Below are 23,764 nucleotides of genomic sequence, written 5' to 3' on the forward strand. Positions count from 1 at the left end.
TGAGATGTGAGAGATTTTTGACGTTTAGCATGTTTGAAGTGTGTAGTTAATGTGTTGTCTTGTGTAGTTAAGTGTGTAGTGTTGTGGTTTTGTGTTGTGTGTCTGAACAATGAGGCGATTGCTGTCTTGGGATCTCACAAAAGTTGAATTCCAACAATTGCAGCAGCTACTTAGTTGTAATCAGTTTTGGGACTAACGCGTTATTAAGTAACGCGTTACAGTAACTACGTTATTATTGTGGTAACGAGCACGGTAACTAGTTATTATGCCAAAACCGGGAACGCGTTACTCGTTACTGGGATTTAGATAGGCTCGTTACTCGTTACTTCGTGTGGTGGCTATCGCGGAGCTTCCACAGATTCAATAACATTAGCAAGTGGTGGAGGCCAGCAGGTGGATGAAGGAAAAGGGAGGCAAGAGGAGAGACCCGAAGCGGCCGCTGGTCCGAGAGTGTCAGGTGAACTGAACTTCAGGTAAGAAGTTATGACCTGCAGTGTATCTGAGTCAGATATGAACCAAGTTTAGGTGGAGTTTATTTTCGTTATGCTGACTTTTTCGTACTGCGTGCTAGCTAGCATGACGGAGTTTCTATACAGCTGGGTGGGTGCTATGATGTTACTGATGTTGAACTTTATTTTGTTCATAAGGTTAATTATTAGAGTTGCCAACCGTCCCGTAAAAAACGGAATCGTCTCATATTCAGAGAAAATATTACGCTTTTGGTATTGAGGTGAAAAGGAACAGTTTGTCCCGGACTTCAGCTACAATGAAAAAGATACAAAGCTGGAGTTATTCTGTCTTTATGCTACACAGCTGCCTCTTCTTCTCTCATTCTCTGCCCCTCCCTCTCCTGTTTCTACTTCAGTCATGAAACTGATCAATGATCAGCTGATCGGCTTTTCTCTCTTGTTTATTTATCGCCCACTTTGCGCCAGAAAGAGGAAACCAGCGGATGTCGCGGTAAGACAAATAACACCAGGATCCTTTTCTAAGTAGCTGACAGCTGGTAACTGTGCAGGGGTGGGTCTAGCAAAGTGTTGCCAGGGGTCCATGTAGGGCATTAAAAGGGAAAGGGGGGCACAAGGAAATACTTTCTTATTCTCATTTAAAATGCCTCACTTTTAAAAAAATAATTATCTGAGTCTTACAACAAACAATTGATAGATTGATACATATATACCATCAGAACAGTGTACATCACTGTCACAACAGTGTTTATTTTCATTCAAAGGCTTTATGATTTTTCCTATAATGGTTAAAATGCCCGGGACGATTTTTTTGTCCCAGTCCAGCCCTGTATGCAGCTCATCTGCAGTCTGGTGTTACCTACATCTTCCTATTCAGAAGGAAGAATTTCCGAGTTCTGAGTACAATCGAAAGCACCACGACTGCAGTTTTTGTGTTGGATGTAAAAAGCAGGCTAGGATAGAATCAGGCGTGGGATTTCTCTCATGGAAATGATTACATTATTTTTTCCTTTAATTGGTAGGTGGCACAGTGCACTTGTGGCAAGTAAGCAAGCTAGAAGACTGGAAATCTTGCTGGGTATCCAGTTACGGAAGCAACACATTAACAAGAGAATTCTGAGTAAAACCAAAGTTACTTTCCCTAGTAACTAGTTACTCTGAAAGTAACGAGTAACTTGAAGTAACTGAGTTACTTTTGATAGAAGTAACTAGTAATGTAACTAAGTTACTAATTTAAAGTAACTTACCCAACACTGGTTGTAATATTACTCTTTCTGGGTCACAAAATAAACTTTTAAGATATTTTGAGGCGTGAATGTAGTTGTGTAAATGTCAGATATCTGCTTGGTTTACAAGACATCACATATTTGCAAAAGTGCTCCGACGTTTTTGGAGATCTGACACCCACCATCTCGAAGCTAACGGGAGGTCGAGACCTACTACAGCCGGGAGGAACACCGCTTTCCTGGCACATCGTGCCTCAACCTCCCGGTCGGCTTCGAGCTGGCGGCCTCCGAAGAATGCGGTTTAGACTTTTGCGAGATCTCGCAAAACTTTTGTGAGATCCCAAGTTTGTTTTGCGAGAACTCGCAAAAGTCTGTCTTAATTTTTTTTTCTCCCATGTCCCTTGCGGGGCTCCGTAGTGTGGCATTTTAATGAATGCAGAACACCTGATGGTTATGTCAATAGTTTGAAGTGGTTATAAAAAAACGGGTAAAAGGTAAATGGCTGCAAATAACTTTTTAACTTTTTTAAAAATTGACAATTTATGTTTGCATTTAAAGTTATGAAATATGATTCAATAAACATGTTTGTGGTTGTTAAAAATATAACTTTTTCAACTCAGATTTTATGTTTTTTGTCTGATTTTAGATCAATTGTGTTAATACAGTATGTCAAAATGAAAACATAACTGTAAATTCAGACACGTAAGGATGTGCTGAAAAGATTGATACCAAACAAGGCGAAGTAAATAGTTTTTAAAGGTGAGGCAAAAGTAGTTAAAAATGGCCAATTATACCCTGGACCCCAGAGGGTTAAAGAATTTTTTAAAACGCAATAGTTACTTTTCAAGTAATTAATTACTTTTAATATCTTGTAACTCAGTTACTAACTCAGTTACTTTTCTGAAGAAGTAACTAGTAACTATAATTAATTACTTTTTCAAAGTAACTTGCCCAACACTGCATGTGAAAGCGTTTAATGAGACTTCTTCAAGAAGTCCTCTTCACAGTCACATATGCTCAGAGACACAACGGCGCCCCCTGGTTGGTGAACAGTTGCTTGGTGCAATTGACCTCAAACAGTACAGTGAAGCACTAAAATCCTTCTCATAGTTGCTTTGGTTACAAGCAGGTTGTCACGAAGATGCCGACCTGTCTGCAAACACTCGGAGACTCAGTGAGCAGCAGTGAAACATGCAGGATTACCAGTGGTGTCTACGGTGACATTCTCAGAGTTTTGGGGTTGAAGCTGAGGTACCGGGTGGTGAAACTGGTCTAGAGGTGCACGTGAGGATGAAAGGTGAATATAAGATTTATAACCACAGATGTCTGCACAGGCGTGGGAATGCTAGCCCGCAATAACAGAGTCACAAACAAAGCAAAGTGCTGATCATCTGAGTCAGAAAATGAAATGAGCAAGTGTTACTTTTATGTGCAGCCAGTTTGGTGGCAGGGTCGTCCAGGTGAAGTATGTTATCGGAGATAATTTCATTCTTTGGTTTTTAAGGAAGCTAAAACAGGCAGGATGCACAGACATCTGTGTGTGAAGGAACAGCATTAATCGATTACTCTTACATCAGGTCATATTGTGGTTAGAATAAATGCCCCATGCTGCTGCGAGGTGGCTGTACGGGAGGCGTCTTGAATAATTTTGCTTCGCTAAATGTTAGAAAAGCTCATAATCGTATTTGGCGCCTTGGTCAAGGGCTTTATGTGGACGTGAAAAAACCATATCAGGCATATATTTGTGATTGAGCCTTGGTGCGCTCGGTGAAACTGAATTCGAAACGCTTGGATTATAGAATCATGCAAAACAAAGCGCTCTGTGACGAATGGTTGAATGTTTGCTTAATTCATTCCTGTTTGACTGATTTCAAACCAAGTTTTTTTTCCTAAACGGTTAAAAATGACTTTGTTTTTGAGGAAAAACTATAATAATATTTTCTTCCCCCGTCAGGTTTCGATGCTGGCCCGCTGTCACTGCTTATAAACTGGAAACGCATCCAGCAGAGATAAATAATCTTTCCATTCAGTCTTGTTAGTAGTGGCACGAAACATTCGCCTGCGGCGGTGTCTGAAACAATCCGACTCACAACCGGCCTCTTATCTATTCACAGGCCGCCCACGCCAACTGATCTGCTCGTTTCAGATGTGATGAAATTATCGAGCCTCGCTGGATTGCCTCGCTGCCACCACCACCACACTGGAGAGATTTGATTACTCAGATGTATGCTTCACGGTTCGAACTCACCTGATACCCAGCACATGGATGGATCTAAATCCAGGAAGTTTATCAAAGACATGCTGCATCTGCAAAGGAAAGAAACAAACTTCTTTATACCGTCGTCACCCTCTTCCCGCTCCAACATAATCAGTTCTGGGCCACCAAACAAGAGCCAGCGTGTGAACATGCACAAACACCGCATGAATGGGAAACCCCCATTGATATCTATCTTTGGGCGAGTTAAGCACCTGGACACTTATGACATAATCGTCTTTAAGAGCTCCATCAGGCAGCATCCCGCTGCGCCTGGCGTGACTTTAAAGGACCCAGCTGCCTTTCTTTAGCATCAGAAAAAGAGAAAATAACTTTGAAGGACTCGATTTCTCAGCAGGGGACACGACATGACTCGCAGCAAGGAGCCCAGAGCAAGGAGACAAAAGGAAAACCCTCGTAGGGAGAGCGGGCTGGGGGTAATCTTCTCCCTTTCTCTGAACCCTGACCTCGCTGCCCTGTGGTGTAAGCTTCTTTACTATCAGCCTGGACCAGCAGCGCCGGCACAGACGGACGCTGATAGAGGAAGAGGAGGAGGAGGAAGGGCAGGAGATCAGACTGTCACAAGCGAAGCTCGTTCAGAAACTGAGAAATAAAGATTTAGTTCTTTGATTAAAAGTGCAGACTGAGCCTGATGCAGCAATGCAGAATTAACCAATCAGAGTTATTTAATTCTTCCGTTGCAGCCGTTGTAAAGAGCGAGACCCAGGAAGAACAAGGTCATTACACGAAGAGTGCCTCCCACCTCAACCCCTCAGAATCAGCTGATGTTTTTACAGCAACTTGAGCCCAGATCTTCCCCTCATATGTTGGTTGAAATTTGCTGATTTGTCATTATTTTTCCAGCGTTTCTCAGTGTTTGGCAGATATCCACAAGAAAGTGTCAGTGTGGAAAAACACGTTTAAACTACTTGTGTATGATATCCAGTAACCAGCTCTGAACATCAATGTCATGGGATATATCATAGTTTAAATAAATTGCACCAGTTTAACACAGAGGACCTGAAAAGAGTGCTGGTACCCTGGATGTTTGATATTTTCTGATAATTTTCTGAGGAAAACTGCAGAAAAAGTGAACTTTAAACGAGTTTCCACATGGTGGAGGACCCAAATGCAGACACGCGAAACAAAACCTTTAACAGAAAGCGAGCCGTTTATTGTGGCTGATAAAAAGTACAAACCAAACAGCTAGGCAAAATCAATTTGACCCTAAAAGAAAAAGCCTAAAATGAGAAAACTAGAAAGTAAACATAAAAAACCTTGAACACGGAAACCTGGGGAGATTACGTAAATACCTGAAAGCACAAAACCTTGGAAACATGGCATGAACATAACAGATGACCTGACAATAAATGAATAACAACAGACTACATAAATACACAAGAGGGTGACGAGGGAAACGAGACGTAAACTGGGAGCTTGACACGAGAGACAGAGAGGGAGTGAGACATGACGGGCTGAAGAAACATACATGGATACACATGACAGACAGGGGAGACATGGAACAGAGCACAGGGAGGACACATGTAAACAAGAAGGGTTGATGAGAAAACTGGACCAGACAAATGAAACTAAACATACAGCAAATGCTAAGAAAAACTAACATATTCCAAACACAAAGAATTCACAAAAAGACGATAACCTCAAAATGCTGGGTCATAATCACTTTGTCTTTTGCAGTTTAGGGAGCTTAGGTTTATTTTCCCACTTCTCTCTATTGGTTTGAGTGAGGTAGTTTTTTTTATTCTCATCAGTAGAGGTTGGAAAAAAAGGAATCAGGAGGTCTCACCTGGTCCTGCAGGTGTTGTGCCAGGTCGATGTACTGAGGGGAATCCGGGTCATCCAGCAGCTCTCTGTAACCCGGATCCACCAGGTCGATACTGAACTCCACGATCTGCTCCACCGGACTATCTGGGACGACGTTTGGAAGCTCCGGGTCCTTCAGGACGGCAAACGAGACAAATGAGAGGCGCTAAAAAGGGACAGCTTACGTGCATCTCTTCGTTATGCTTTAACATTTTAATTTGCATTTCCAAATACATGAAACTGACTGGTATCAGAGAAAATAACAAATCTGCTTGTGTGAATAGAACCACATATGCAGACGAGAAAAAAGAAACGATAGAGCGGGAAATTCAGGCTGAAAGCTCTTTTTATGATTCATATTTCAACAACCATAAGGATCAAAAGGAAGTTTTCATACATCCAAGCACAACAGGAAATAGCGTATCTCTTTGTTTATGTTTGAAACTAAAGCAAAGATATTCCATAATGAAAGTATGAGGAAAAAAATGGCTGCAAACATGAAATAGGCTCGTACCTGTATGTTTAACGCTCCTGTAGGCCGTGAAAGAGCAACGACCTCACTGCTGCGGTCATTTCAGAGAACAGTCAGCAGCGAAATGACGCCATGTTCCCTGCTTTAAAGGAGTTTGATGTCAAATGTCAGCCCGGGCTTTTTGTCCTCCTCCTCTCACCGTAACCATGAATAGGTCAGTGGTGTGAAAAAGCAGTAATTATCTGAGGGGGAGGAGTGAGGCGCTTAACAGCTCCACCTGTGCAGCAGGTAAACCCGCTGTCTGCAGACTGAAGGTCATGTGATCCTTCTCCAACAAACACAGCTGCCAACGTGCACATCTTTCAGGTTTTTGCAAAGCTGGCTTTTTCTTTTATTAGCAACTGTTTCACTGAAATGAGCTGAAAAGAAATTGATGTGACTAAAAATAAGTGCAAAAAACTTCACTGGCTGAAAACTGGCTGAGGTGTTAAGTGAAGTGTGAATGAAGTTTGTGCCTCCGTTCATCTTGTGTTCAGCTGGTGATTATCAGAAAACCTCCATCTGACGTCTGATGTGCAGTCGAGGACATTTCAAGAACAACCAGAGGAAAGCTAAAGGAAGCACGAGGACCACAGAAGAATTAAATGTAAGAATCTGTCACTCGATGGAATTTGACAAAGTAATAACTGATCCCAGCACTGTGAACAGTTTTTAAAAAACTAGACACCACCAGGTCCCGTGGATGTGATGGGACTTTCTCCTAAACACTGTGTCTGCTGTTGTGACTCCAGCTTGTAGTCTGTTGTTTCGGCTCTCAGCTGACTCAATCTTCATCCCTAAAATAATGAGACCCGTAGCTCTAACGTAACCATGATGAAATGCTTTGTTTGCATTCTGGTAGAGATGCTGTGGAGTGAAGCAGAGATCTGATGATGCTTTGATGGGTCTGAGCTCAGCGTTAAACACCAGCCTCCCTCACAGTCTCCTAAACAACACGACACACAAAGGTGTGTATTTTTTATATAATTAAAAAACAGCAGCAGGTGGAAAGTAACCTGGCTGTTTCACTCGTGCAGGAGTACAGGACACCCCCCCAGGGTTGTGTGAGCTCTCTCCTTCCTGCAGTATACAAACAAGCTTGTGATTCAATTCTCAGATCATATAGAAATTCTGTTTGCTTATATAAGAGAGAGGGCAGGGACGCTGCTTTGGTGGGAGGGCAAAACCAAATGTTAAATGTAAATGAAACCGAGGGAAGATCGCTGATCTGAGATCAGGCGCTGACCTTGGTTGTCAGTTAAAACCGGTTTGAAGCGTTGTTGTTGCCCCTTTTTTAAAGAAGGCTAACAGCACAGCGGGAGGATATTATTTTATAAGGGACCTATTGAATCTATTATCAGTTTTGGTATTACGTTTGGTAACCTGTCTGTTGAGCTCAGATCACAAACTCAAAATCTGATCAACAGGGCTGCAAATCTGGGCTCTGTGTGGATCTGATATCATGTTTATTTTAGGCCATGTGCTCCCTTGTTTGTCCGAGACAATAAAGTCTAATCAAATCTACCTTCTTCTTTTCCCACAAAGGGAATCCCGAGCTACTTCCTCCTGCTTTTCCTGGTGGACCCCAAGGCATCCCCAGGTCAGAGGCGATATAATCTGGGTGTGCGGATTTTATCCACTGCAGTGTTACCCTGAGCAAGCCTCTCCAATTCCCACTGAAGGTCACTGTTGACTGAAACCAGGAGGACATTGGAGGACATCAGAGGGCTGGTGGTTTACGTGCCACAGGACCTTCATTTTAGCACTTTGTTTTGCTTTGTTCTTAATCACCTTTTTCACCGTCTTCTTGTTTTCACACTACACTACACAAACGCTGTGGGAATAAGAACGAGGTGGATTATGCTGGTGCAGGAACCGGAGGGCTCACTGTTGTTTTGGCTCGGACAGACGTGAAAGAAGACAAAACCGATCTTTGTGCTTGTCTTATTTATCGATGTAGCGTTAAAAAAGAAAATCTTTGCTTGTGATTTGTCCACAGTGCGACGTCATCCCTGCAGTGGGTCATACAGCGGGACAATGATCCCAAGCAACAGCAGATCTCAGAACGGCTGAGAGAGAAAAGAATCGAGGTGCTGCGACGGTCCAGACCTCAGCCTGACTGACATGCTGTGCTCAGAGAGCTGTGCACAGACAAATACTGCAAACCTCAATGAACTTATGCAACACTGTGAAGAAGAGTGGGCCAGAATCCCTCCACAGTGACATGAGAGGCTGATAAATCACACAGAAAATGATTACTTCAGCTTATTGCTGGTAAAAGTGGTTCTACTCCATCATCAGAGTAAATTAGTTTTCACAGGACTGGTTGAAGGATAAACCTTTGAGTTCTCAAGTACGGAGCAGTTAGTAAGCAGCTCTTAATGGGTTACTTACAGGTGATTACAGGTTAAGAAAGAGGACAGAGGGACAGAAGTGATGCCTTTCACTCAAATTAACTGATGTATAATTTCATGAACGCCCCAGCGTGACATTTTCAGCCTGTCAGACACTTGAGCTCCTTCCTCCTTCAGCTTCCTGCGGCAGATAAGAGCGCCAGATTGATACTTCGTATGTAAATGTAAGTGCTCCTCTGTACCTCTTTGAGCTCCTTGGCAGGGTGGCTCGTTTCAGGGGCGGAGCTTGGAGAGGCACTCGTGGAACTGAAGAAGACAGTGGTGCTGGTGACGAGCACTGGGGGCGCTGACGGGGGATCGGTCTGAGCCTCAGGACCTGAAGAGAGACAGGAGCAACGTTAATCTCAGAATAAACCAACTACAATCTACCTGTATAATATATTTGTGTATACAGGGAGTGCAGAATTATTAGGCAAATGAGTATTTTGTCCACATCATCCTCTTCATGCATGTTGTCTTACTCCAAGCTGTATAGGCTTGAAAGCCTACTACCAATTAAGCATATTAGGTGATGTGCATCTCTATAATGAGAAGGGGTGTGGTCTAATGACATCAACACCCTATATCAGGTGTGCATAATTATTAGGCGACGTCCTTTCCTTTGGCAAAATGGGTCAAAAGAAGGACTTGACAGGCTCAGAAAAGTCAAAAATAGTGAGATATCTTGCAGAGGGATGCAGCAGTCTCAAAATTGCAAAGCTTCTGAAGCGTGATCATCGAACAATCAAGCGTTTCATTCAAAATAGTCAACAGGGTCGCAAGAAGCGTGTGGAAAAACCAAGGCGCAAAATAACTGCCCATGAACTGAGAAAAGTCAAGCGTGCAGCTGCCAAGATGCCACTTGCCACCAGTTTGGCCATATTTCAGAGCTGCAACATCACTGGAGTGCCCAAAAGCACAAGGAGTGCAATACTCAGAGACATGGCCAAGGTAAGAAAGGCTGAAAGACGACCACCACTGAACAAGACACACAAGCTGAAACGTCAAGACTGGGCCAAGAAATATCTCAAGACTGGTTTTTCTAAGGTTTTATGGACTGATGAAATGAGAGTGAGTCTTGATGGGCCAGATGGATGGGTCCGTGGCTGGATTGGTAAAGGGCAGAGAGCTCCAGTCCGACTCAGACGCCAGCAAGGTGGAGGTGGAGTACTGGTTTGGGGTGGTATCATCAAAGATGAGCTTGTGGGGCCTTTTCGGGTTGAGGATGGAGTCAAGCTCAACTCCCAGTCCTACTGCCAGTTTCTGGAAGACACCTTCTTCAAGCAGTGGTACAGGAAGAAGTCTGCATCCTTCAAGAAAAACATGATTTTCATGCAGGACAATGCTCCATCACACGCGTCCAAGTACTCCACAGCGTGGCTGGCAAGAAAGGGTATAAAAGAAGAAAAACTAATGACATGGCCTCCTTGTTCACCTGATCTGAACCCCATTGAGAACCTGTGGTCCATCATCAAATGTGAGATTTACAAGGAGGGAAAACAGTACACCTCTCTGAACAGTGTCTGGGAGGCTGTGGTTGCTGCTGCACGCAATGTTGATGGTGAACAGATCAAAACACTGACAGAATCCATGGATGGCAGGCTTTTGAGTGTCCTTGCAAAGAAAGGTGGCTATATTGGTCGCTGATTTGTTTTTGTTTTGTTTTTGAATGTCAGAAATGTATATTTGTGAATGTGCAGATGTTATATTGGTTTCACTGGTAAAAATAAATAATTGAAATGGGTATATATTTGTTTTTTGTTAAGTTGCCTAATAATTATGCACAGTAATAGTCACCTGCACACACAGATATCCCCCTAAAATAGCTAAAACTAAAAACAAACTAAAAACTACTTCCAAAAACATTCAGCTTTGATATTAATGAGTTTTTTGGGTTCATTGAGAACATGGCTGTTGTGCAATAATAAAATTATTCCTCAAAAATACAACTTGCCTAATAATTCTGCACTCCCTGTACGACAATATACAATGAAAACAGTAAAAAACTATCAGTGTATAAACAGATGACATGCATTCCGCTGAAGATGTCCTACCTGTGATCTCCGGGAGCTTCTGCGTTGGTGCAGGAGTCGTCGCTCCCCTGCAGAAAGACAAACACATCATGACACAAAAATTTCACATTCTGAAAGTGAGCAGGGGCATCAAACATAAGGCCCAGGGCCTAAAGTCGGCCGAGCAGAGACTCCAGTCTGGCCCCACTTAACAGCACTGAAAAATGTGAAGCAAGGTGTAAATGATTACGTTTTACAGCTTTATCATTACTGACAAAGACCTCCCACATGCCCATTCATGCTACAAGTAATTAGAAAATACTTTTAAAAACATAAAAGCTCCTGTTTATTCACTGTATGTGCTACAGAAGTTCCTGTTTTCACATGGATGCTATTTTTCTGTAATTTCGCACATTGATTTTTACAGTTAAAGAGTGCTTTCTTTCATTCACTTCAGCAGAATTTCTTTATTGTGTGGAAAAAACAGATGTGTTGAACATTGCACTTCTTTTTCTTATACTAGAATATCTCAGGGATTAGATGTGAAATTAAATTTCTTTGACATCCCCAATTTGGAGTTGTTGAAGAATTTCAAAACTACTAATGCACATCTTTGACTCATCTTTTCAAACATTTACAAACAATGAACATAGTTACAGGAAAACATATTACACAAACATATTTATTTGTGGCACAAAGGTATATGTTAGATTGTATAATGAAAACAGAGGATGATCTAGATAAGTACAGTGGCGCAAAAAAGTATTTAGTCAGCCACCGATTGTGCAAGTTCCCCCACCTAAAATGATGACAGAGGTCAGTAATTTGCACCAGAGGTACACTTCAACTGTGAGAGACAGAATGTGAAAAAAAAATCCATGAATCCACATGGTAGGATTTGTAAAGAATTTATTTGTAAATCAGGGTGGAAAATAAGTATTTGGTCAATAACAAAAATACAACTCAATACTTTGTAACATAACCTTTGTTGGCAATAACAGAGGTCAAACGTTTACTATAGGTCTTTACCAGGTTTGCACACACAGTAGCTGGTATTTTGGCCCATTCCTCCATGCAGATCTTCTCGAGAGCAGTGATGTTTTGGGGCTGTCGCCGAGCAACACGGACTTTCAACTCCCGCCACAGATTTTCTATGGGGTTGAGGTCTGGAGACTGGCTAGGCCACTCCAGGACTTTCAAATGCTTCTTACGGAGCCACTCCTTTGTTGCCCGGGCGGTGTGTTTTGGATCATTGTCATGTTGGAAGACCCAGCCTCGTTTCATCTTCAAAGTTCTCACTGATGGAAGGAGGTTTTGGCTCAAAATCTCACGATACATGGCCCCATTCATTCTGTCCTTAACACGGATCAGTCGTCCTGTCCCCTTGGCAGAAAAACAGCCCCATAGCATGATGTTTCCACCCCCATGCTTCACAGTAGGTATGGTGTTCTTGGGATGCAACTCAGTATTCTTCTTCCTCCAAATACGACGAGTTGAGTTTATACCAAAAAGTTCTACTTTGGTTTCATCTGACCACATGACATTCTCCCAATCCTCTGCTGTATCATCCATGTGCTCTCTGGCAAACTTCAGACGGGCCTGGACATGCACTGGCTTCAGCAGCGGAACACGTCTGGCACTGCGGGATTTGATTCCCTGCCGTTGTAGTGTGTTACTGATGGTGACCTTTGTTACTTTGGTCCCAGCTCTCTGCAGGTCATTCACCAGGTCCCCCCGTGTGGTTCTGGGATCTTTGCTCACCGTTCTCATGATCATTTTGACCCCACGGGATGAGATCTTGCGTGGAGCCCCAGATCGAGGGAGATTATCAGTGGTCTTGTATGTCTTCCATTTTCTGATGATTGCTCCCACAGTTGATTTTTTCACACCAAGCTGCTTGCCTATTGTAGATTCACTCTTCCCAGTCTGGTGCAGGTCTACAATACTTTTCCTGGTGTCCTTCGAAAGCTCTTTGGTCTTGGCCATGGCGGAGTTTGGAGTCTGACTGTTTGAGGCTGTGGACAGGTGTCTTTTATACAGATGATGAGTTCAAACAGGTGCCATTCATACAGGTAACGAGTGGGGGACAGAAAAGCTTCTTACAGAAGACGTTACAGGTCTGTGAGAGCCAGAGATTTTCCTTGTTTGAGGTGACCAAATACTTATTTTCCACCCTAATTTACGAATAAATTCTTTACAAATCCTACCATGTGAATTCATGGATTTTTTTTTCCACATTCTGTCTCTCACAGTTGAAGTGTACCTCTGGTGCAAATTACTGACCTCTGTCATCATTTTAAGTGGGGGAACTTGCACAATCGGTGGCTGACTAAATACTTTTTTGCCCCACTGTATAGGATTTGATAAACGTTTGCGTTCTCCCCCTAATATGGTCACTTTAAGCGATTTCATGTTTGTCTTTTTCTGTATTAACATTTATTACTTATATGTTTGAGATAAAGATTTGATTGATTGACTTCCTGTCACATCTCTCCTGCTCCAGGTTGGTGTATGTACGAATCAGAACATACACTCAGCTTCAGGCAGTTTTTTCTACTCGTGGTTCTTAATGACATCACAGGGAGAGGATATCCCTAATATGGTAATCTGAAACAGAAGCTCCACCCACCTTCTGTTCAGACCTTCTGTCAGAATGCAGATGACTTAAAGTGGGAGGAGCTAAAACAGCTTGTTTCACACAGGATTAACTGAGGGGACAGCAGCGAGGCTCAGTGTGACATAAAGAAGGTTTATGTTGAACTGTGAATCATGCAAAGCTGTTCTAGTATCAGTAATGAGCACAGCTGTAAGACTTCCAACTTTATGTTTTACAGATGCACTGATCTGAAATTAAAGACTTTTTTTTTTTATATCCGTCAAATTTTTAGAACTCTATTTGGTTCTTCCAGAAGTTTCTTCCTGTTAAAAGGGAGTTTTACCTTGCCACTATTGCCACTCTTGCCAAATGCTTGCTCACAGGGGGTTGTTTGGTGGGGTTTCTTTCTATCACTGTAGAGTCTTTACTTTACACTATAAAGCACTTTCAGGCAGCTGCTGTTGTGTCTGTCCTGTTTTTGGCCGAGTAACGCAGCTTAAAACTTTGCTCTATGTTTGGTGTGAGCACCGGTGGAAAACGGCCGATGTTTGAACAAAATCTGTTTTACTTCATGATGAGGGTTACACGCTGATATGCATTTGAGTTACTTAATAAAACATGGCCATGCTGTATGTTAAATGTAATGCTAATCCCATATAAAGCAGTGTTTTCGGGCTTAAGCCTGTCGTATCCAAACGCCACCACAAACACAAAGGATTTTGCTTTTAAGAGGGAAGAAGGGCTTCTTCCAAAGTCTTAAATGTTTTACAGAGAACATTTAGTGCAGATGAAATATTAAAACACTTCAAGTTAAAAAAAAATAAAGGTCTGGATGTTTTTTAATCACGTTGAATGAATCTTGCATAACCTGCCTTGTACTTCTAATAAGAGTCACACTCGACTCATCATAACTTCATCTATCTTTCATGAAGAGAGCAGCAGAACGAGCTGAAACACCGACGCTCAGATCAATGAGTGAAAATGATGAATTAAAGTAATAAACTTCACTCTGCTAACAACTCACACGCACACACATTACTTTGTATTTATTCCTTTATGGAAGAGACACAAAGATCAGAAATAATGACGGTGCTGAGTCATCCACGAATGATTACAAACGCACAAAAGTGCACCTGTCAGCTCCAAACGGCACTCTCTCCACCGTGTTCATGACATTAAAGCAACATCTGCACCCATGTGACGTTTCTCCCTGAAACATGACTCACTGACAGACTGCTCAGCTGAATCTATGAAAGTGATGCTTTGCTGCAAATCAATAAACACTTAAAATTTACAAATGAAAACATACATTTCAAAATCCTTTACTGTAGCACTTCAGTCCTTAGTAAAGATCCAATGAGGAACCTTTTGATTGCATGTGTGTAATTACCCCTCAAATCTGCTATTTGTTAAGGGAAGTTATTTATTTTTCATGCTCCTCTCCCTCTCCCTGCACACGTTATGTATGGTAAGATGTTTCTGATGCATGAATACATATTTTGAAGGAATCTTTCGATTGAAGTGGCAGAAATGTGTAGACAACAACAGAAAAGACCATAACGACCACCAGAAGCTCATCCACTGTTATTTTTGCCCAAGCTGTCATTGACGTCAGCATTGGAAACATGTCTGTAAATTTCAAATATTGCCAAAATATATTTGGCACCTGCAAAATTCCCAACCTGTAAATGGCCAATAACTGCCTGGAATCGATTAATTTTGCTGGCAATGACGGTGCTGAAAATCTGCTTCTCCATTCAATTCAATTAAATTACATTTTATTTATACAGCGCCAAATCACAACAACAGTTGCCTCAAGGTGCTTTATATTGTAAGGTAGACCCTGGAATAGTACATACAACTATATTACCAGTGAGCCAGCACTTTGGCAACAGTGGGAAGGAAAAACTCCCTTTTAACAGTAAGAAAGTTCTGGCAGAGCCCGGCTCAGGGGCAGGTTGCCGCCCCCGCCTTTTTTGAGTGCTCATTGTTAAGTTTAACTAATGAATATTTCTAACAGCTATGCAAAGTTCAGCACGTGGTAAGACACTAAAATCGTGTTGGTTTGCATAAAACCTCTGAAACACGCCTCAGGGAGTGAGGGTTCAATCAGAACCACGATCCTTTTAACCAGATTACAAAATCTGATCTTTAGACTGTAAACGTGTAAAATTACACAAATGTGTATTCATGTGTACAGTGTATAGTTTTCAGTGGATACACAGGATATCCTGCGTAAAAACAAAATGAAATATCTATAGTAGGTAGTGAAAAACAGGAACTTTTATGTAAGTGTTTTATTTAAGTTTTTTTTACCCAATTACTTTGGTGGAGCATGAATGACCATGTGGGAAGTTTCTGTCAGTAAATAAAGCTGTAAAACTAAAAGTCCAAAGTTTACACCGTCTATCACTTTTTTCAATACTGTTTAATGGGACTGCATTATTATTATGTTTGATACCTCTGCTTTAGACATTTTTTTAAGAAATCACCAAGTTTTTAATGTAAAGCTGATTTTCGCTCTGACACTCGAATCATTTGTTTAAATGACATTTCTGGACTCCTGCGGGTTCACACCCCCACACACACTGTTTAATGGCCTTGTTTGCATCATATTCACATTATCAGTGTGCATGCAGTCAGAGAAGCACAGTGAGAGCTTAACGAACATGAATCATCTGTCAGCTCTTACCGTGATGAAGGCCTCCTGTCTCTCAGCCGGTCCATCCTCTGTAAACCAATCAGAAACCAGAACAATTGTTTACTTTCACCACACATTATTTCAGCTCGTGTGCAGCTGTTTGGTTTTACTTTAACTGATTATTTGATTTACTTTTACACCAGGCTTCATTTAAAAAGTGCCTCTTGTGGTTTAAACCTTCATTTAGCTGCAGCTGTCCCTGAAGTTTTACAAACCTTCTGGCGATTAAACTTATTAAATCTCCACAGTATCATTTTTTAAAAACGCCTCTGAATGTTAATGAACGTTTTAAATGTCCAGCTCGCTCATATTCTTGGCGGTTTTGAGCAGCTAAATGCTATTAAAGCATCTCTTTTCTCCTTTGCAGGTTAACTGGACTGATTCAGTACAAATCTCCGCAGTTTTTAATCTTCGTGCCGTTAATGTTGAGACTTTACAGACAGGACAGATGCTGCGGTGACGAATGTTTGCATGTTTGCTGATGGATTTACAACGCGGCTGCCGGCCAACAAACTCCAACCACCACACTCCTGCAAGTGAGGTGCCTGAATGATTTAGAGGGACTGATTCATGCTGGGATAATCAGCTTATTTGTTGTAAAAACAGCAAAAAATATCCTAAATTAAGAAAACTAATTAGCTCATTGTGACCAAAACATTTTAAATGGAAGTGAAAAAAAAGTAGACTTTAGGAAAAAACAGTAGAAATGATGCAAACAAACACAACTGAAAGCAAAACATTAAAATATACTGGAAGTGTCTGTAGCTAAAGGCTCAGGTGAAAAAAAGAAAAAGAAACCAAAGAAAGTGAAGGATCTTCAGAAAACTGTAAATAGTATAAAGTAAAAACTGTCTCCATTCAGTTTCACTGTGATTGGATTAACATCAGGTTCTCAATTAAATACAGATGACAAGGAGCACTGCATATTTACTCTAGTTCACTGTGTGTCTTTGACTGACAGCGAAACTCACTCCGCTTCGTTTATTTAAAAGCATCCAAGACGTAACTCACGCCTTCAACATAACGATGAAAACAATGACAGGTTAGCTGGGATGAACATGAAACATGGTTTGCAGGCAGATGTGAAGAATCTCGTTCGTACCCGCTGAATCATGCTCACGTGCTCCTCCGAGTCGCTGAAGTTTTTGGCGAGGTCAGAGATGCAGAGCGACTCGTGCTGACACGTGTGAACCCATCGCTGGTACTCGGCCGTCCCCGGAATCCTGTCGAAGAAGATCCTGAACGCCTCCCACACCGCCTCCTGACAAACTGACCACAGGACCACACGCACGCACGCACGCACGCACGCACGCACGCACGCACGCACGCACGCACGCACACACACCATGTTCAGCACTGAACACTTTGCTGCTGGATCCGGAGGTTTCTTTATATCATCACAACATCGTTTTCTAATCAGATCTGCACTTTTAAACTTGTACAAAGTTATTCCAAGTGTCCAGTGTTGTCACATCTGACAATTTATTTAAATCCAGATTGACTCCAATAGTTAACCAGCAGACATCAAATGTATCCTAAACCTTAGATCAGGTTTAAACCTTCGACCTGGTCTGATGACAGAAAAACTGCACAGGTGGATGTTGATGTTGTGCCACATCACTAAAATAAAGAAGATGGGTTTTAATATAGTGACATTTCCACCTCCTCACCTCCAATATCCACCTCCTCACAGCAGCCTCATTCTTTTAAATATAAACAACATTTCATCCATTTATGGATGTTTATATTCATAAACATGTACATGTTTATCTATTTGCAAATACAGATTTGTTGCGAGGTATTTTTAAATGAATCAGACAGTTTCAGCTCTCCAACCTCCAGAGGACGTATTTAACTCTGAAGCAGTGTCTGTGATGGATGAATTAACTGAGGAGGATTAAAAAACAAAAACTGATGGCACAGTAAGATTGGTTTAGTCGTCCATCCATCTTCTTCTGCTGAAGTCTAACAGGTGTGCAGTTTATGTCTTCCAAAACCAAGAAACTGCAATGAATTGCAGACATGTGGAGAAAGGCAAACTAAACTAAAGTGAGCCTTTCTTTTATGGGCTCTTTACTAGCCAAAACAAAGTCCATCAGAAAAGTAAAAAAAAGAACCCCAAAGCTGGAGACACATGTGGGAGATTAACAGACGCTTAGACAAAGACTGAGGGGAAGACAGTGCTGTTTATACACGAGGGTAAGTAAAGCAGAAACAGCAGGGTAACAAGACACAGGAGGCAAAATCAAAGAAATTAGGCTAAACACAAGACAAACTACCAAAATAAAACAGGAAGTGACACATGAATTAACTTAACAAAAAAATGAGACAGGAAACACTGAGGGAACAAATCTACAAACAACCTAAACCACAGTCACACCCGGGGTCATTCAATTCAATTCAATTCTTTAAGAGTTGCCTGAAGTAGCTTTGTATTGTAAGGCCCCACAATAATACTGAGAAAACAGAGAAAGCCGTCTGCTGTGAATGCTTAAAGGTGAGTGGAGGAAGACGATCAATGATTTCATCGACTGAAAGAAAATATTCACATGAGAATGCTGCACCACAGATGTGATTGTGGTTTTATTTAGGTAGCAAAGATGCAATACTTATTATTACTGCAGAAATCAGACCAGTATTTCTTGCTTTGTCTGAATGAACCACCACCATCTGTGGAAACGTCAGCTTCTGTCTGGTTTCACTGGGAATAACTAAAGAATGTCCATCGGTGGGATCTGTGAGCAAAGCTGTATGATTTTCCCTTTTTAAACAACACACTGAAGCCTTCGGTATGTCCAAATTTACAGAACACACACGAGACTTTGAGCTAATCCGCTCTGAATCAATCGGAAAATAAAGTCCGTGTTAGACGAGGATAAAAGATCAAACAGGAGCGTGAGCAGAGATAAGACGAGAAAGATGAAAAGATATTTGTGCATGACACGAAAATCAGATGAAGGGTGAACGTCTGAAAACAGAATTAAGCCATCAGAGTGGGGCGGGATCTTTCTGACATTTACAGCACAGGATAAAGGAACATGGACACAGCATGCAGCTCTGCAGGCTGCAGACGCTGCGCATACATGGGTAAACATTAAAACACATTTAATTTGGCTTCTTGCAAGTAGGAGCTCCTGGGTGCCGGTAATAACAATAAATAGTCATAAAAGAGTGAATTTTAACTGAGGGAAAAACTCCTCGAACACACAAATAAACTCTCACTGAACATCTGAAGAGATTCACACGTCTTGTTTATGAAATTCATGTTTTATCCATAGCTACTCTGGCCCGTCTTTCTTTGGTAGTATCCGGCTAAACACGCATACAGCCCGAGGCGAGCTGCATTTAAAACTGATGTCACAAACAGTTTTCATCAGTCATCTCAGAGCTGCTCTGTCAGGGGCGACTCAGATGAGATCGAGGCTTAAAAAGAAAGATTTATTAGACCAGCTATGAGCACAACGAAGAAAAAGCTGAATTATGTGAGGACTCTTTGGCCTTTAGACGCCATTTAATTATTTTTAGGGGGTACTTGGGGCGTGAGGTGCACAGCTATGCCCCCCGCGGGGGTCTAGACGCTGAAGGTGTGGGGAGGGAGGTGAAGGCTGATGTGGATCAATGTGAAGTGCAAGGGGAGCTCGGATGGAAAACGAAGATGGAGGAGGGCGCCATCGATCTGAAGCCACAGAAGCGGCGGTGGAGGGAGGAGTTAAAAAATGACGGCAGCGAAATGCTCGAGGTGGATGCCGCGACCAACTAGTACTTTTATATATATAACCCCATGTTTTTATGCACATGGGCGCCCGCTGCTGAAGGTTATAGGGCACACTTGATTTTTGGGTAACGCTGAATTCTGTTTTCATGAACAGTTTGTCCATATGAAGAGTGGTGTGGCTTTACTATCAGAAGGAGATGGCGTCCCACGACTTGTGCCGACCGTTCACAAGCAGACTGAAGGGCGATGAGGTTTTCCACTCATGCTGTAACCTGCTGACATGCTTTAAAGATTCAACAACAGGCTTTTAAATCCACAGCTGAACTGCTGCTGTATTAAGATGTGCTTGTTATAAAGCTTCTTCTCTTCAGAGCTGACCTCTGTGAATAACGATAATGAGCTTTGTGAAAATGGAGTGAAAGTGGAGGTTGATTTGGTTTTGTCCTCTTTCTGGGCATTCTGCACTGACAGATTTGATCATCATCACAAAGCCATTAAAACCACAAGTTTCCTTTAGCAGCAAGAGAAGATACGAGACACATTTATACAGCCTGCATGCAAAAACCACACATGTGAAGAAGTATCTATGATGAGGAGTTTCTAGTCCAGCAGTCTGATCTTCCTGGCCTCATCAGCTCTCCTTCACACCTTTCCTTAAGCTCATGGTGTTTTGTTTAAAGCTCAAGAAAAAGGGATTAGAAAACGTCAGTGGGGGTGGGGGGGGCGTCACCTTTTGGACCACCTGCAAACATGGGACTCCTCACACTGTCCTGCATCTGTCGCTCAGAAGATTCGTGCGGAGGCCGTTTTGTTTCACAGGTACGATCCCCGTGCTTCTGCTCCTGTGCTGAACAAGCCGCACAGCTCGGCACTTTTCTGTGCGGAGGAGGGGAGTGACTCACGCCTGTGACTCACTTCATCGCTCCTCAGTGGCGCCGTGACGGGTCAGCTGGCTCGAGTGTGGGATCATGTACCTGTGCTTTCCTCCACAGTGAAACTGCCTGCTGGAAACTGTGTGAAGAAACCGACGCTTCTGCACTTCAGCTTTGTCTTTTCTTTGTGTGGATGTCTGCAGGTAAAATCTGCTAAATGTAAGGCTTTTAAAGCTACTCTTGAAGTTCAATCTGATTAAATTTAAGACTTGAAAGCATGCAAACACTTAAAACCAGTAAAATTATATTCACAGCGTCATGTTTAATTGCTTTGTCCTCCACATTTAAAAAAAATTGTGGAGCCACAAATTTAATTTTCTCACAACAAAAGGAAGCACAGTGGTGAGAGCAGTGCCAGTTAAAGTTGAAGAAAAGCTATAAATTTGGAGATTACCTTTCCAAATGTGCACGTTATTAGGAAAAGCATTGCTTCCCTTTCTGATACTTAACTGAAATCCCCATGCTGGAGCACCAACATTGGACTATTCTTTGAACTTTTTTTTAACTTTTAACAACCCCTACATCCCCACACCTCACCTTTTTGTATTTTTATTTTTGCACCATCAGTGGTTCCAACACTCTATCGTACTGCTAAATGTAAGGACCTCATCTTAAGGAAGAGGTAATAATAAGGCGTGCATTCAGCGCTGTCATCCGATCCCTCCAGATGTTCTTTGATATTTATTCCCTCTCCCGTCTTCATCAAATGATTTCTGAACATTTCTGAACAAACTGATGTAAATTCATTCTGATGCCAGTCAGTGAGGCTCATAAACAGCCAGAATAAAGAGGAGACATGGTGCTCAAAGCACGCCGTGTCACGAACAGAAGCGTATGGGTGCAGTCTGTAACAGGGTGGAGGTTCACGACTGTTTCAGCTGTTTACTGCCTCCTGCATCCACCCACATACACAATTCTTACCAAAGCATCAGAAAACATTTTTTTTCACTTCTGCAAAGAAAATAAGCAGATAGTAAAATATTTTTCACAGTTTTTATTGCTGTTGTGGGAAACTTTCTTACCTTCAGCCCTGCACAAAATGCAAATAAGAGCTGCTCTGACGAAAGGACCCCCATAATGAGCCGCTAATTATGGCATAACGTCGTGTAACTTTGCACGTGTGCATCAAACCTATACTCCACTGGAAAAAAAATCTTTCTAAACTTTACTTTGAAGCAGATTTACCAAACCCAATATTTGTCTCATGGTTTCATGCATGATTTTTACATCCTGGTGACCACAGACACATTCTTTACACTTGAGCTTCAAAATAAAAGCCCAAAAAGGGCCTGTTTGTAGAAGGAATTTGAACAATATCAATATTTGGCCGATAATTCGGAGTTGTTTGCAGATTTATAGGCAGAAAACCAGCAATTGATTTAGGAAAGGTAAGATAAGAAGCCCTCCTTGAGACTGGTTCTTCGTGTTAAAAGGGTTTTATTTTTCTTGCCACTGTCTCATCAGGAGTCGTCTGATTGTAGGGGTTTCCCTCTATTATTGCAGGGGCTTTACCTTACAACATAAACCACCTTGAAGCGACTGCTGTGATTTGGTGCTATATAAATAAAACTTGAATGCAGTTGTAGTATACCTATAATTTATCAGAGGAATACTGCTGACAACAGCGATTAGGGGGTATTATTGTCTCCAGACTAATACAAATTGTACCTCTGAGCTGGTAGTACGCCTGGTGGCTTGCGATCACTTCACTGATGGTCTCCTGGGGGCAGATTCTCACTCCGGAGTGTAAAAACACCGACCTCTTGGATCGGCGTAGCTCTGGTTTAAAACCTGAACTTTTGGTGAGGGCGGGCATCTTTAGCAGCTGCGCCAGTCCCGCTGGGCCAACGGCCTCCATCTTCACCCCCGAGTCCATCCTTCCATCGCCCTCTGAGCCAGACAAAGAGAGGAGGTAAAAAATAACTTCAGGGTCAAAACACAGTCATTGCAGAGCAGATCGCGGTCAGTTCCAAATCCCTGGCATTTGTTTAGAGCAACAGATGGGTGGTGTTTACTACAAAGAGCAGCGCAGCTCATGTCACCAGATTTAAACAACATTTGAAAACAGTCGAAATCGGATTTAGAGTCATTTTCTGGCACTGGCGACACAAACGACACTGCCTGATTTAAACCCCATCCGTCTGGTACTACAAGAGGCTTAAAACAAACAGGAGAAGAAGCTTGGAGCTGCAGGAGAGGAATCAGAGCCGAACGCAGTGAAGAGCAGATAAAACACCAGCTGCTGCTACGCTGCTGTGGTAAATAAACAGATGCCAGATATTTCAGAGACAAACACACATCGTGACGAGTCAAACGCAGACTGATGGAGCAGCATCAGGACCACAGTGACACCACCGCCGGTCTGATTTACTCTGCAAAGAGTCAGAGGTAGAAAAGACGTCCATAAACCAAAAGGCCTTGATTAGCATTTCAGTAATTAGACAGATCCACATTAAACTTGCTATTTTCTGTCTCTATTCATTAGAAACGGAATATTCTGAGCCTTTGGACGACTAGTTTCTGACATTTAATATGCAAAACAACTCTTTAGGAGACAACAAAAGTAGTTCTGGTCACTTCAGAAACAAAACTACTTATCCAAGTCTGATATGTCCAGAACAGGGGGGCACAAAGACTTTACCAAAGGGAAAATCTGGGTCTGCTCCCAGTAGGACATGGCTGAAACACCTCAGATGAGGGCCCAGACACCCTTCAGTGTCTATGAAAAATAAAGCTTATAGTTAGGGCTGGATCAGGTGAACCTGAATCCTCCCTTAGTTATGCTGCAATAGGTGTAGGCTGCTGGGGGATTCCCATGATGCACTGGGTGTTTCTTCTTCAGTCACCATGTGTATACACTCCTCTGCATTTAACCATTAGTTCTTATTAATCTCTGGCGCTCATTTCTACTACTATTGCTCCCTCCTTATTCCCTCACAGATAAGCAAAGACCTCAAGTCTACCTCCTCAACTTTACCTCCTCCATTTGAGAACAATGAGAAAGCAGTAAAAGAAAAGCAGTGACATCACAGGATTAATTTAAAAAAATGGTTGTCACTTCCACAGGACACATCATCAAAGATGTGCTCTGAAAGCAAACGCACAGCTTCATGGCTACGAGCTGGTAAACAGA

General features: G+C 42.1%; 1 protein-coding gene across 2 annotated transcripts in view; it reads right to left on the reverse strand.

The window, feature by feature from the left end:
• The window catches only part of LOC309689481 (uncharacterized protein), a 62,250-nt gene that overhangs the window by 35,925 nt on the left and 2,561 nt on the right, over nt 1–23,764 (reverse strand). For both annotated transcript variants that reach the window (XM_082505924.1, XM_082505923.1), the window contains 7 exons: nt 22,300–22,521; nt 17,087–17,253; nt 15,976–16,013; nt 10,730–10,776; nt 8,879–9,012; nt 5,755–5,904; nt 3,942–4,000 (listed from right to left, as the gene is read on the reverse strand). In XM_082505924.1, coding sequence (XP_082362050.1) covers nt 3,942–4,000; nt 5,755–5,904; nt 8,879–9,012; nt 10,730–10,776; nt 15,976–16,013; nt 17,087–17,253; nt 22,300–22,521 — 817 coding nt within the window. The remainder of the gene's footprint in view (nt 1–3,941; nt 4,001–5,754; nt 5,905–8,878; nt 9,013–10,729; nt 10,777–15,975; nt 16,014–17,086; nt 17,254–22,299; nt 22,522–23,764) is intronic.

Source organism: Aulonocara stuartgranti (genome assembly GCF_965226115.1).
Source record: "Aulonocara stuartgranti genome assembly, chromosome: 15".
Classification (NCBI taxonomy): Eukaryota; Metazoa; Chordata; class Actinopteri; order Cichliformes; family Cichlidae; genus Aulonocara; species Aulonocara stuartgranti.